Source organism: Serpula lacrymans (assembly GCF_000218685.1).
Source record: "Serpula lacrymans var. lacrymans S7.9 unplaced genomic scaffold SERLAscaffold_3, whole genome shotgun sequence".
Taxonomy (NCBI): domain Eukaryota; kingdom Fungi; phylum Basidiomycota; class Agaricomycetes; order Boletales; family Serpulaceae; genus Serpula; species Serpula lacrymans.
In genome coordinates, this window is record NW_006763292.1 from 2085821 (window position 1) to 2099213 (window position 13393).

General features: G+C 46.1%; 7 protein-coding genes across 7 annotated transcripts; 5 read left to right on the forward strand and 2 right to left on the reverse strand.

Annotated features, from left to right (window-relative positions):
- Window positions 1–261: 261 nt before the first annotated feature.
- Window positions 262–2998, forward strand: SERLADRAFT_459094 (uncharacterized protein; the record flags this gene model as incomplete). Its single annotated transcript, XM_007314687.1, has 16 exons — window positions 262–410; window positions 466–512; window positions 586–640; window positions 699–779; window positions 842–908; window positions 975–1007; window positions 1067–1157; window positions 1223–1324; window positions 1387–1478; window positions 1535–1597; window positions 1655–1725; window positions 1776–1812; window positions 1875–2022; window positions 2093–2114; window positions 2167–2457; window positions 2516–2998. The coding sequence occupies 16 exons, from the start codon at window positions 312–314 to the stop codon at window positions 2834–2836; spliced, it is 1620 nt and encodes a 539-aa protein (XP_007314749.1).
- Window positions 2999–3118: 120 nt separating this feature from the next.
- Window positions 3119–5101, forward strand: SERLADRAFT_459096 (uncharacterized protein; the record flags this gene model as incomplete). Its single annotated transcript, XM_007314688.1, has 9 exons — window positions 3119–3956; window positions 4007–4091; window positions 4149–4302; window positions 4359–4461; window positions 4512–4614; window positions 4671–4725; window positions 4781–4807; window positions 4855–4916; window positions 4972–5101. 9 exons carry the CDS (start codon window positions 3160–3162, stop codon window positions 5026–5028), a joined length of 1443 nt encoding a protein of 480 aa, XP_007314750.1.
- A 312-nt stretch (window positions 5102–5413) lies between these two features.
- SERLADRAFT_459099 (uncharacterized protein) lies at window positions 5414–6027 on the reverse strand (the record flags this gene model as incomplete). The annotated part of the gene is made up of 3 exons (XM_007314689.1): window positions 5414–5725; window positions 5781–5819; window positions 5875–6027. 3 exons carry the CDS (start codon window positions 5949–5951, stop codon window positions 5566–5568), a joined length of 276 nt encoding a protein of 91 aa, XP_007314751.1.
- Window positions 6028–6210: 183 nt separating this feature from the next.
- On the forward strand, window positions 6211–7664 carry SERLADRAFT_434474 (uncharacterized protein; the record flags this gene model as incomplete). The annotated part of the gene is made up of 3 exons (XM_007314690.1): window positions 6211–6573; window positions 6623–7158; window positions 7211–7664. The coding sequence occupies 3 exons, from the start codon at window positions 6211–6213 to the stop codon at window positions 7662–7664; spliced, it is 1353 nt and encodes a 450-aa protein (XP_007314752.1).
- Window positions 7665–8079: 415 nt separating this feature from the next.
- SERLADRAFT_359866 (uncharacterized protein) lies at window positions 8080–9541 on the forward strand (the record flags this gene model as incomplete). The annotated part of the gene is made up of 5 exons (XM_007314691.1): window positions 8080–8170; window positions 8235–8427; window positions 8502–8741; window positions 8800–9413; window positions 9464–9541. Coding segments are annotated over 5 exons (1215 nt in total), but the record flags the coding sequence as incomplete, so codon positions are not given.
- Window positions 9542–9923: 382 nt separating this feature from the next.
- SERLADRAFT_380380 (uncharacterized protein) lies at window positions 9924–11433 on the forward strand (the record flags this gene model as incomplete). The annotated part of the gene is made up of 10 exons (XM_007314692.1): window positions 9924–10488; window positions 10544–10574; window positions 10635–10746; window positions 10798–10832; window positions 10892–10923; window positions 10976–11018; window positions 11062–11120; window positions 11176–11224; window positions 11274–11360; window positions 11417–11433. 7 exons carry the CDS (start codon window positions 10405–10407, stop codon window positions 11085–11087), a joined length of 363 nt encoding a protein of 120 aa, XP_007314754.1.
- SERLADRAFT_413409 (uncharacterized protein) lies at window positions 11392–13263 on the reverse strand (the record flags this gene model as incomplete). The annotated part of the gene is made up of 7 exons (XM_007314693.1): window positions 11392–11815; window positions 11873–11940; window positions 12001–12261; window positions 12308–12322; window positions 12390–12565; window positions 12633–12796; window positions 12841–13263. The coding sequence occupies 7 exons, from the start codon at window positions 13261–13263 to the stop codon at window positions 11681–11683; spliced, it is 1242 nt and encodes a 413-aa protein (XP_007314755.1).
- Window positions 13264–13393: the final 130 nt, after the last annotated feature.

A 13393-nucleotide genomic window follows, 5' to 3' on the forward strand; every position in this document is an offset into this window, starting at 1 on the left:
TGCTCCATTATATAGACTCTAAGCCTTTGCTATCGCTTGTGCCTTAGTAGATACTCTGCTCGTTATATGAGTATTGCCGGAGACTTTGATGGAGTATTTGATACACCTAATGGGCCTTATCAAGCTAGCCGATAGCCTCCACTGTATTTTCTATTCTTGTCGCTCCATAAGCGCTTCAAAGATAACATAAAGAATACTGGGCCCTCCATGCGAGTCGTCATTTTTTCCCGGTTTCCCCTTCTGTCCCTTCACTCGATTCACATAATAGAACGGTGGAGGAACTCATCGACGAGTTTCCAAGTTCCCGAAAAATGGATACCCGTGAAATCGCAGTTAAACAAGCAGACGAGGCCCTTCTCGCACAATTGGGTTATAAGCAAGAGTTCAAACGAGCTTTTACTCCCCTTGAGGTGATTTTGTATTTTCTCAGGGGACTCACCCAGTCACTAACGTCTTCCTTTAAAGGTCTTCGGGATAGCTTTCAGTATCATAGGATTGCTCCCTTCTATCGCGTACGTTGTCGGCCGCTTCTCCACCGCCCTTGGTCAGCTGTTCACTAGTATTGACTTGACTTGCCTCGTTCAGGTCCGTTCTGTTCTATGCTATTCCAAACGGAGGGCCAGCGGCCATGGTTTGGGGTGTGAGTTCATATAATCGTTGCTATATCTTCCTTCTGCTGATACAATTGCTCTAAACAGTGGGCGGTTGCTAGTCTGTTCATATTATGTGTAGGAATGTCTATGGCAGAGCTGGCGTCCGCAGCACCCACTTCTGGTGGTGTAAGTCTTTGCTTCCCAATATCAAAATTGAAATGCCTCACCGTTTTCCCGTCTTATCTCAGTTATACTTTTGGACACACTCGTTATCTTCTCCGCGCTGCCGGAATCTTCTTGCGTGGGTTGTTGGATGTAAGGACCTTTATAGAAATCTCATACATTCAATGCTCATTACTCCTGCTCTATTCACGCTTTAAGACTCTAACACGATTGGATCGATTGCCGCAGTAGGTAGGTAACGATATTAGCTTCATTTCTCCCTTTTGTATACTGTGTTGACAGAAATGCAGCTTCTATTGACTGGGGATGTGCAGTGCAAGTGACTGCAGCGGCCAGCATCGGATCCAACCAAGCATATGTCGCAACTAATGCACAGACTTAGTAAGTGTACAGAGATATGATACTACTTCTAATTTGAAGGGCATACCGTACTGAAACTCTTGCAGCGGCGTTTTCGCTGCTATAGTTTTCACGCACGCCATTATCTGCTGCTTTGGGACCTCTGTTCTTGCGCGATTGCAAACTGTTTATGTTATCCTCAACGTCTGGTGAGTTCAATCGACTAAATGTTTGTCCTTACGGACTTACAGGAATGCATTGTTGTCGCCAGCTTGTGCCTGGCAGTTATCATTGCTCTTCCCGCGACAACGCCTGCCGAATATAAGAACACTGCGTCGTATGCGCTTGGAAACTTTTCCAACAGTCAGTCTTCTCTTCTAGACCCTCATTCGGAAGTACCTGATGTTGGATCCTTATAGTCAATGGCTGGCCCGATGGCTATGCCTTTATTCTTAGCTTTCTTGCTCCACTATGGACTATTTGTAAGCTGCATACACATGCTAGACGCATATACTATTATTTTAATCTGACTTCCTCAGGTTCGTTCGATTCCAGTGTGCACATTAGCGAGGAGGCTTCCAACGCCGCAACGGCAGTCCCCTGGGCTATTGTAAGCACAATGTATACAGTCTTTAATCCATATTTCTTATCTCTTCTCAGGTAAATGCCATTGGTATTGCAGGTATTCTTGGATGGGGTAAGCTTTGGATTACATGTTTTCTTCAAGTTTTTCATTGAGCTTTACATTTGTTACCCTAGCCATCAATGTCGCTCTCGCATTTTGCATGGGGACAGACCTGGAAGGTCTCCTCAATAGCCCTATCAATCAACCCATGGCGCAGATATTTTTCAACAGCTTTGGCCAGAAAGGGACTTTGGCTCTCTGGGCAATTGTTGTCTTGGTACAGTAAGTTTCCCTTCAAAATCACCCTGATTGAGACGTCTGAGCTCATATGCTTCCACTAAAACCAAAATAGGTATATGATGGGCTCTAGTATGGTGAGCAGCGATTTTCGAGTTGTTTCAGAGCATTCTAATAAAAAATGTTTAGCTTCTAGCTGCATCACGACAATCATTCGCTTTTGCGCGAGATGGTGCATTGCCGTTTTCACGGTACCTGTATCGCATGAATGGCTTTACTGAGACTCCTGTGAACACTGTCTGGTTTGTCGCCGTACTTGCGATGATTTTGGGCTTGCTTGTGTTCGCCGGAGCGCAGGCGATCAACGCAGTCTTTGCAATTTCAGTGACTGCATTGTACATTGCCTACAGCATCCCGATTGTAGCGAGGTTTGCTTTCACAAACAAATTCAAACCGGGACCATTCCATCTTGGAATCATGGTGCGTATCTCCACATAATGATGATACGGGATCCTGACATGCTGTCCTGGTGTCGTAGAGCCTTCCGGTTGCTGTGATCGCCGTGGCATACATGACATTCATGAATATTGTGTTCTTCTTCCCCACGACCCCCCAAACAACTGTGGCTGAAATGAACTACACAGTCGTGGTGCTCGGTGGCACTCTGATTCTCTCCTTGGCCTGGTACTACTTCCCTGTATACGGTGGTGTACATTGGTTTACTGGGCCTGTGGCGAATGTGGACGGAGAAGAGGGTACAGTAAAAGGGGGGAGTGTGGGGGGCGACAGCTCTTCAGAGAGAGAGAAGAAGGCTGGAGATGAGATTGACACGAAGGAGGTGCCCGCCGATAGCTCATGAGGTATTGCGAGATCGTGTGGTTGTTAAGTTGCGAGATATATGAGTTGTGGTTGTGTATGGATGTAATTTTGCTTTCGGTTTCTATCCATAGAATACAGTACTAATTTATGATCTTGAGACATGTTTACGAAGATAACTATATTTTGTGTTCTCATGTGACTGTATCTTGCATTGGCAGCATAACTAGAATGTAATGATGTCGAACTGTTGGGATATGGCTCGGTTCCCATATCTTTGCCGAGCCCGGTTTCGTTATCTGGTTCAATTGTGCTTGCACGAGCTGGTACTGGCAATTTACCACGTCAACAGCCAACATACCAACCATGCTCACCCACAGCTCTCCTCTCACTTTTCTGCTTCTGGCGCCATTTGACGCTGCTGTGTTTACTTCCGACCCTGTTCCTCGCTGCTTGACCGACAATTTCTACGGTATTTATGGCGGACAAGGTATCTTCAGGTTCCAGGATCCTTCATGTTTTTCTATGCAGCTATCTGGAAGCATGGAAAGCGGCTCATTCATACCAATGTCTCAGGACGTGCAACAGCTAGTCTGGGTACACGAGGCATCCATCGACGATAGCCTCAAGACTTCTCAGCATGAAACAGACGTATATGACTTCCTTCAGTCTTTAACAACTGGAAAGTTAGCTGCTGGACCAGATTACATGAATCAGGAGATCTTTTCTGAATATTCGAGCGAACCTATATTCGAATTGCTACACAGCACTCCTACGTCTGCCCTATTCTCAACGAGCCGGGAGTTTGCTCTCAAGGTCGACAGGATCTTGCCGCCATTCTGGAAATCGGCTCTCCTTCCCGCTTCTCCTGTTTCATTCATCCCAATTCCAGCCCCCGCAGCCGATCATGTTAAATCCTTGCTCAAGTCTCTGAAATTTGACCCTGTTATTTCATCTATCGTCAACAGTATATCGTTCCCGCAAATGAAGAATGATATTAGGTTCCTCACAGGCGAAGATGGGATATCAGGGATTGTTTCCAGGCATTCATTCTCTGCTGGTTCCCGTGTTGCTGCCAATTGGTTGTTACAGCGCTTCGAGGACACCGGCGCAAAGTGTGAACTGAGACCATTTTTGGATGGCTTTGCGCCCAACGTGGTCTGGTATGGGTATAGATTTTGGTTTTCAGCGCAGATTCTGACTATATTCCAAGCCGTTACGCATCGTCTGTCGACACGAATGCAACTGTACTGATTTCTGGTCACTATGACTCGCGAGGATCTTTCGGTTATCAAAGGGTACGCCATCCATGTTATTGTTTGCATCAGTCATAGTTCTAACGCTCTTACTCTTAGGCTCCTGGTGGCAATGACGATGGATCAGGCGTGACTGCTTTGCTTGCAATCGCCCGCACTATTGCACGTAGGGGCATCACATTCCGTACCAATGTCGAGCTTGTTGCTTTTGCTGGAGAGGAACAAGGGCTTTTGGGATCAAAAGCATACGCTCGTTAGTGTTTCCAACCATGGCAAATATAAATTTTTGATGCTTAATTTGTAATACAGGCGAAATGTATGACGCTGATGCTAACATTACTCTCATGATACAAGCCGACATGTTGGCATATCACGCACCGTTCGAGGCTCCTCAGCTGGGTCTTCCTCTCTCGTGAGTTGCAGCCATGTATGTCGCAATGCTCATCACTGACTGTTGTTTAGCATCGGATCCACGGATGTTGCTCAGCTTGTTGGAAATATCTCAGAAATTTACAGCCCGGAGTTGACGGTAGGATTTACGCCGGCATGCTGTAGTGACCACCAGGTTTGTTGTTGTACATACTTCCGTGAATTCTTCATAATTCTAATCCTACCTTTAAGTCGTTCTTTGAGCTAGGATTCCCCTCGACCCAGGTGTTTGAGCGTGCGGGACCTAGTAAGTTTCAGTTCAGCTGGCGTCAAAGAAATGCACTGACAACGATATTCCATAGTCGCCGACCCCATGTATCATAACAGTGGTCAGTGATGTACGATCAACATAATATCTCATACTAATCGTCCATAGGTGATTTGAGCGAACGCTCTGGCTATGACATGCACCAAGTAAGGTCTATCGCTAAAGTCCAGGTACGTCGTGTACGCTTTCGTTGAATTAAGCTTACGTATATGTTGACCTCGTCAGTTTGCAACTCTTCTCCATGCTTCTGGATTTGATCTCTCTGAAGATGATCTGCAATAGCCACTATGCACTGAAGCGGCATATCGTCTGTAATGTTTATAAGATAATATTATTTTCTCCGTTCGGAACCATTCATTCTTAAGCACGTGTCCCATCCCGTTAGTCTTGTTGGTTTGTATCGACACCAAGGACCCTGATATCCGAACCTCTAACTGGAGAGGTTTTCCTAGCTTGCATGGAATTTACAGTTGCCAATTTAAGTGCTGTTGATATATACATGTGAAGTCGGCATAGTATGAAGAGCCCGACCTTAAGTCTCTCTTCGCAATCCCAAGTAAGCGGTGTACGGTTGTAGATATATAGAGCAGGGCCGGCAGGTTCGGCCTTAGCGGTTTGCTCTCGCAACAATGGACGAGGAGCACTCGCCCAGACTCGCACGAAATTACTACAAATCTGCATTCTTTGTTCGATTATAACATTGAATACAACCAATAGGATGAATGTGACTGATGATATGATATCTGTGCAGCGCAGAATAAAAGAACATGCGCAGAACAAACACGATGTCCGAGTGTTTTCCTGGCGTTCCAAATTAGACTATGAGGGAGCAGCATTTGCCCCCGCACTCTGTAGCTTCTCTCCTACTTTCTTGTTCACTTCAAAAAACTTTGCCACACATCTGTCGATGCAAACACTTTCGCCCTTGTTGAGGTCCCCCTCTGAATAGCGTGGACTGATACATTTGTTGTGACACGACCTGACGACCAAGTCATATATGAGGATATTAACACGGTAAAAACGCGTCGACGTACGATACGATGCGGTTAAAAACATCAGTGATCATCTCAATCCTGCAAGAGAAAGTGAGGTTCGTAATAAGTGTAGAATATAACAAAATGGACGCACTCGTTTATGGCCATCTCCATACGCTCATGGTTGACTCCCCCGGCTGGTGTAGATGCTCCTCGACCAAGAAACGACATTGTTAGACTTGTAAAAAAAATAAAGTAAGAACCAAGAATGCAGATTTGTTGTAGTATCGTGCGAGTCCGGGTGAGTGCCACTACGCTGCGGCATTCCGGCAACTGTGGCTGAGAACAACAGTGAAGCTTGATTACAAATCAATAATTGTAAGGAACTGTGGCGTGCTTATGACTCGGAACAGTCTCGAATCAACAAAATTTTACTGAGTATTGAGAATGATTCCGACGGCCGAATATTGCAACGAGCTTCAGGACAGCCATGTCCTCCCAACCCATCGAAATCCAGCCCAGAAACTCGCCAGGTGTCGTTGCAGCATCCCCAACCTCTTCTTCTTCTCTCCATGACAGGCTCCGCCATTCTGAGTCTATAGGACAGGGTCTCTCCAATGTTCGTCAGCCAAAGGTTCTCCATCCGATCGATAACGAGGACTTGAGACTCTTGCTCCTCGAGAACATCAGCCAGGATGCCGTGTCAGCTTTCCGCTCGCAAGGTTTCCAGGTCGATCATTACACAAAAGCCATGTCAGAAGACGAGCTGGTCGAAACAATTCCCCAGTACCACGCTATTGGGATTCGTAGCAAGACAAAGATCACCGAGCGCGTGATCAAAGCTGCACCCAAGGTAAGCTCATTACTTTCCAGCAATACTTTCGTTAACACCAATGTCACAGCTTCTTGTTATTGGCTGCTTCTGTATTGGAACCAATCAAGTTGATGTCCACACTGCAGCCAAAGCAGGTATACCGGTGTTCAACTCTCCCTTTTCCAATTCGCGATCAGTTGCAGAGATGGTCATCTCCGAAGTAATTGCGCTTTCCCGTCAACTCTTCCAGCGTGCATTTGAGATGCGTGATGGCCTTTGGAATAAGCAGTCCAAAGGTTGTTGGGAGATTCGTGGAAAAACCCTCGGCATCGTGGGCTATGGTCATATCGGTGCACAGCTATCCGTCCTTGCAGAAGCGTTTGGCATGCGTGTCTTATTCTATGATGTGATCAACATTATGCCACTGGGCTCAGCTCGCCAAGTAGACACTCTCCCTACTCTTCTCGCAGAGTCGGATTTCGTTACTCTCCACGTTCCTGAGCTTCCCGAGACCATCAACATGATCTCACGCGAGCAGCTTCTCCAGATGAAAACCGGATCCTACCTCATCAATAACGCTCGTGGACGTGTGGTTGACATTCCGGCCCTCGTCGAAGCGGTTCAGTCGAAACACCTGGGCTGGCGCTGCTATCGACGTTTATCCTTCTGAACCCAGGTTTCAATGGTGCCCCCTTGATGACCAAATCAACTCTTGGGCTAGTAATCTCCGCTCGCTTCCCAACGTCATCCTCACGCCTCACATCGGTGGGTCGACAGAGGAAGCTCAACGCATGATTGGGGACGAAGTGTCACAGTCATTGATTCGTTACCTTAACTACGGTTCAACAGTCGGATCTGTCAATTTCCCTGAAGTCGACCTTCGCCCTATTACCGCGGAACAAGGAACTAGTATCCGTGTATGCCACGTGCACAACAACCAACCTGGTGTACTCAAGCAAGTCAATGAAGTGCTGTCACCTTATAACGTCGAAAAACAGTATTCGGACTCCAAGGGTGATGTCGCGTATCTGTTGGCGGACATTGCAGACGTAAGCCCTATGGATGTGAACAGGCTGAGAGAGATGATTAACAAAACGAGCGCGAATATCTTGACGCGATTACTTGCATAAGGTAGGTATATTTTTATGTTTTTACTGGTAAGTTTCATATTCATATTGTATATGTGCAGGTTTTCTCGAATACTAAAGTGTGCGATATTTGTGACGTGCTATGGAACACGCTTGGTGGATGCTTTGTTAGGAGATTTCTGTGCGCAGGGCCTGGATACTCAATATTCAACTATTGTAACTTTACTGTACGGGTACTTGATCAATTTGACAAAAATACTGTAGTGCTCGGAGCGTTGTTAAAAAAAGAAAAGACCCGACTTAAAGAAGTCGGTGGCTGAATTGAGTAACAGCTGTCATTGCTCCGCGTCCACTGAGTTCATTCTAGGTCTTCCTAGTACTCAGGTTATTCAGGCTACTAGCCTTAAGTTGCCTTTCCCCCCAGAAATTGTACAGAGAAGTCAAGCACGCCATGGTTATGGCTTTAGAATCAGTCGCTATCTCTGCTTTCAAGGAATGGTTTTCTGAGCAGGGCGGTTACTTTCACCCGTCCGTTCTATTACTACACGGTAACACCTATATATTCTATCTCGGGTTTACCTTGATTCCTTATGATTTCCATTGCATTCCCAGGTCCCACAGGGGTTTCCGCAATGGCTCAAGATACATTAGTCCCTGACACAACCATTGTATCGTGCCCTTTTTCTTTGGTTATCACGCCAGAGCTATCGAGGAAAGCGCTGTCACTTTTGATGGATGGTTCCGCTGTTTTGAATGTCTGGACAGAAAGACAGCTGATCTGCGCTTACATATGTTTTCACTGGCTGTGTGTTGAAACAAGGTACATATCTTCCAAACAATGCTGTCAACTTTCGAATGCTCGATTGCAGTGCTCATTAGCATCAGCCCTCAAAATAGCACGCCTGATCATCTGAAGCATACGCATTATCTAAATACACTACCGTCATCGAATGATCTTCGGACGCCTCTTCATTTCACATCCGACGAGCTAGACGCTTTCAATGGCACAAACTTGTATGGGGCTACTGTGGATCGCGAATGTAGCTGGCGATCCGAATGGCAGGCGTGCAAAACTGATATTTCGAGCGTAAGTTCGCTTTGGGGTGAGAAATTTACCTGGTGGGTTAACCTTCTTACTTGTATGTAGTGTTTTATTATTGATATATGTAAAGAACAGGGAAAATTATCTTACGGCGTCTACCTACATGTCTTCTCGTGCATTTCCTTCAACTCTGTTGTCAAAAGAGCCAACTTTGAAGTCGACTCCATCCAGCTATCCCGTATTAATACCCGGCGTCGACTCCCTCAATCACTGCCGAGGCCTGCCTATATCATGGGTCGTATCGTTTCCGGAGCCTGTAGCGATCAGCACTGTCAATAGCACAAAACCTACCGTCTCCTTGGTGGGACATACTATCACACAGGCAGGGCAAGAAGTCTTCAATAATTACGGACCGAAACCAAATTCCGAGCTTATCCTTGGTTATGGTTTCTCGCTACCGCAAAATCAGGATGATACCATTGTCTTACAGATTGGTGGAGCACCGACTTCTTCAAGGAAGAAGTGGGAAGTCGGTCGGAAAGCTCATGGTGCTGAGGGGGTATGGGAGGAAGTTCTCGGTTTGATTGCTCAGGGTGCCGAGGCAACATACGAAGATGAATTAGAAGCGGCCGATGTCTTGTCTGAGATGCTGACGTCGCTCATTGAGCACCTCCCGGAGGTCTCAGATGCTGATGATGACAAAGATATACGTCCGGAGGTGGAACTGATGATGGAACACTATCTCGAAGGTCTGTTTCTATCCGCTACTACACGTCAGCGAATCTAATCCCAAGTGCAGGTCAGAGGAGCATCCTCGACTCATTGCTAGAATTCATAGATTTGAAAAGGCAATCTGCAATAGAAGCTGCGAGAGACCAAGGAATTGAAATTATTTTGGACGACGAGGACTAGTTCGCGTGCATTAGTGCTCGGGTGGACGTTTTTCTTCTGTTTGAGAATTAATTAAACAAGACACTCAGAGGCAACTTGGAAGTGGGCTGTGGTTTCGTATTCCCTATCACTCATAACTTGCATTAGCGATGGAGTATCATTCAATGGAGCTTTGGAAAGGTCAGCTGGGGGTATCAATTACCTTGCCCCAATTATGCAGCTATCGGTTGTGTTTGAAGTTAGCATGCTTCATCTGCTTCATCACTTCCGCATGTTTAGTCATGTGCATAACTCTTGCCGCAAGGCAGTTTGATCGCTCCTAGAATTTCTTTCTTGCTGCTTCAAGGGAAATATTCGGTCGCTCGGCTATACAATTCTGCGTCTATTACTGCGTGCATATGGTCTGCGTGCCAAGTTGGATAGGCACCGTCGTCGAATGCATGGCGTCAAATGCGCATGCCTCAACTTTGCCTTACCCTTCGCATAATTTGACTTTTCGAGGACTCAGATCTTCAGATTTTAGAGATCTCGCGGTTTGAGTATCCACCCCCACGTGTATGAGCCCGAGGAATGGTGAGGGCACAGACCTAGCTACGGCCATATGTCGACTCGATCAGGTCGATGCTCCTCTAGTAACTGCCAAACAATCTGATTTTCAAGGAGGCTCGTAAACGTAAACCTCGCATAGTTTTCAGTTGCTATATCCCATGATTTTTGAATGGAGGCCTCGGTATACCAAGTTCCGAAGAGGTGAGAGCCCGAGAAGCTACCCGTGCGTCCTCGCCATGTCTTGAAGAATATAAAATGGCTCGCAACTTCATTTAATATTCATCACACTCGTGTACTAGCATGTCCATTGTCCGAGCCGTCCAACTTCTGTCCGCTTTACTTGTCGTCGGGGCCCAGACAGCTGGTGTAGCAACCTTCAATGACGTTCGTTGCAATTTTCTCTGCCAGGAATATGGTTCACTCATAGTTTACTTCGCAGTATGATGATCAAGGGGGTGTAGCTTGTCCAGGTATAATATATCTAAGGACTGTCACGAAAATATCAGCCTCACGAGCTGCTCCTTTAACAGGTTTCACGTCCACCAACTCTCAAGGAAATGGAGTTTACGCAGCTGCGATGGGTGATTTATCACCCCTGTGGACTGGTCCTGAATGCACCGGTAGCATCAGTGGTAGCAACTGGTAAGTGAATGCGACTATATCCATATCATCCTGAGACAATTTTCGTCACAGCGATAATTCTGGCGGATGCCTCGACTGCACTGGCCGTACGTTGCTGACCAAATATGTGTCTAATAATAATACAACTAACTATCCTAAAATCCAGCATCTTGCAGTGGAGAGGGGCAGTGTGGCAGCGTATGTACTTCCGTTTGATTGTAGGCACCACTTGGTTAACAGGAAATTTCAGTGTTACCAAATCACCTGTATGGATTGTTACTTCCACTGGCTTGTTGATGACCAATGGCCACAGGTGCCGGATCTTTGAATGGCGAGACAAGCGGAGCTTGTACGGGAAATAGCATTATCGTTAAAGTGATAGATGCGTAAGTTATAGTCATATAAAAGATAAATCGGATCAGTGGAGTTGATTTTGACTTACTGCAGATGCCCTGCCACTCACCCAGAGAACTATTGCAAGCTCTCTCAATTCGGAGGGGTAATTATGACTTTTCTTTACTCGTATCCTCAACGCTGACTTTTTGCAGGACACCCCACCTAACCAATGCTGTGAAGCAAGCGGCGTGAATGCATTCGACATCGCTACGAGTGCACAGAGCATCCTGTCCACCTACGTGAGTTTTACACCTAGTTTTACTTGTATACTGGTATTTATGGATTACTTTGACAGAAATACAATCTGAACATCAACATTACGCCGGTCTCATGCTAAGCATGCCACAAGAGTTCGATTCATTGCATTCGAACCTTCAATATGTACCAAAGTACCGGACCTACAGAACCGAACAGAAATCCTATATCAAATTCACAACTACATTGCTTTAAATTGACAGTTGCATGAGGCTTGAGCCGCAGGGCGAAGACCCTCTCTTGGTCATCATCACTGCGCGTTTGTATGGTGTCCGGAAAAACGTGTTTATACAAATTGCGGCGATCACGAAAGCTTTGAGAGATCTGGTTTCAACCCAAGGCGGTATACTCGATTGGCATTTTCAAAAAGTGCTAGTTTGACCACAGATATAGCTTGCGCTTCGGAGAGTTCGCCCTCAAGTACTGAGTGAGAGAGGACCTGTCAGACAAACGGTTAATGCCATACATCACGTGAGATCAGCTTGACATCGCGTACTGCAAACAGAGCAAGTCGAGCCTGAACGGTACCCAGATAGTACGACTCAGGCCACCAGTGTCCATCAGCTGAAGAGTGAGATATGAGATGCGACGCACAACGAGAGTAAGAAATATATTGGTACATACTTGACCACATGATCTTGTTCGTAGGGCAAAGCTCGAGTACTTGACGGATAACAGCTCGTTGGCCTTCGGCTGACACAAATGGAAAAATCTCTCCAAAGTCAAGGTACACGTTTCTGTAGACTGCGGCCAAGTAGCCTGCATCGCGTGTGTACGGGTAGCTGGAATGGAGAAGGATAAATGTGGTTTGTGGGAATGCTTCAATTATTTGTTGCATATGAGCGGGGGACGACTTTGTGAGTCTGATATCATTATCCCCAAGACCTATGGCTGGGTTAGCTACTACGCAGATAAAAGAAATATAAGCTACCTGTGTGGAATTGTACTGTCCGAGTCACGAAAAGAATGGTGGTTCAACGGATCGTTCTCGCGTGGACAACAATGTATTATACCTGGTTTGTTACACTTTCCCGCAATATCAAGGACAATGCGAACGAGGTAATCGTTAAGGGTTTTGTCAGCCAGACGAAGTGTCCTCTTCTCCGTGACGTTGTAAGCAGCCACAATATGAGCGAGAGACTGCTCTAGCTCGTTTTGCGTGCATGAAACGCCGATGTCTAAACCGGTCCTTTATCGAAAGAAGAGCAGAGAATGTGAGACTCCGGTCTGCGTCTCATCTACTGATGATCTACTACCTGTAGCATGCTACGGATTTGAAACCTGCAACTTCATCATCGGCTGCACAGACCGAGATGTTCTTGTAAAATTCGGTGCTGAAAGACCGAAGAAGTAGATCAAGTGAAATCGGATCTTCCGACGTGTGGATAAGATCCTTGAGGACATCCTTCATGGTGAGGAACTGTCATGAGACACCATGTCCGATGTAGATAAGCTAGTTCTCACCTGTGCCACAACCTCGAGTCGTACTATGCGCTTTGTAGGACTAGAGGTAAACTGGTCATGCCATTTGTAATCTTCTGCTAGATCTGTGACGCCTCCTAGGCCATCATCTATCAAGATACATTGAATCCCAGTCGGCTCCATGCATATCTGACATAATTGGCTATACTCGAAATTATCTCGGGTTTCCTTGATTTTCTGCCATGAAACTTCGTCTCCTTCCAGCTCAAATAAGTCGGCTAGCTGAGACGTTGCGCGATAACATGCCATAGTATGCACAGAATCTTCGATCAACGCTTCTCCTTGAGCCTCTGATATAAGTCCTTCGAATGGCTCTGCTGAACGATGAATTGCCTTCAACAATGGATGCGCATGGTTGTCGATTGCGGGGTACGTGAAAGAAACTCTTTTTAATTCTTCCACCATCTTGGATGTGCGTGAGGAGAATTGAGCGATAAAGAGAAGTCTGAGGATATTCGCCTGAAATAGCACCGAAATCACTAAGTATCTTATCTTATCTTATCTGATTGTTTTTCCATATAGACATCGTAAGACC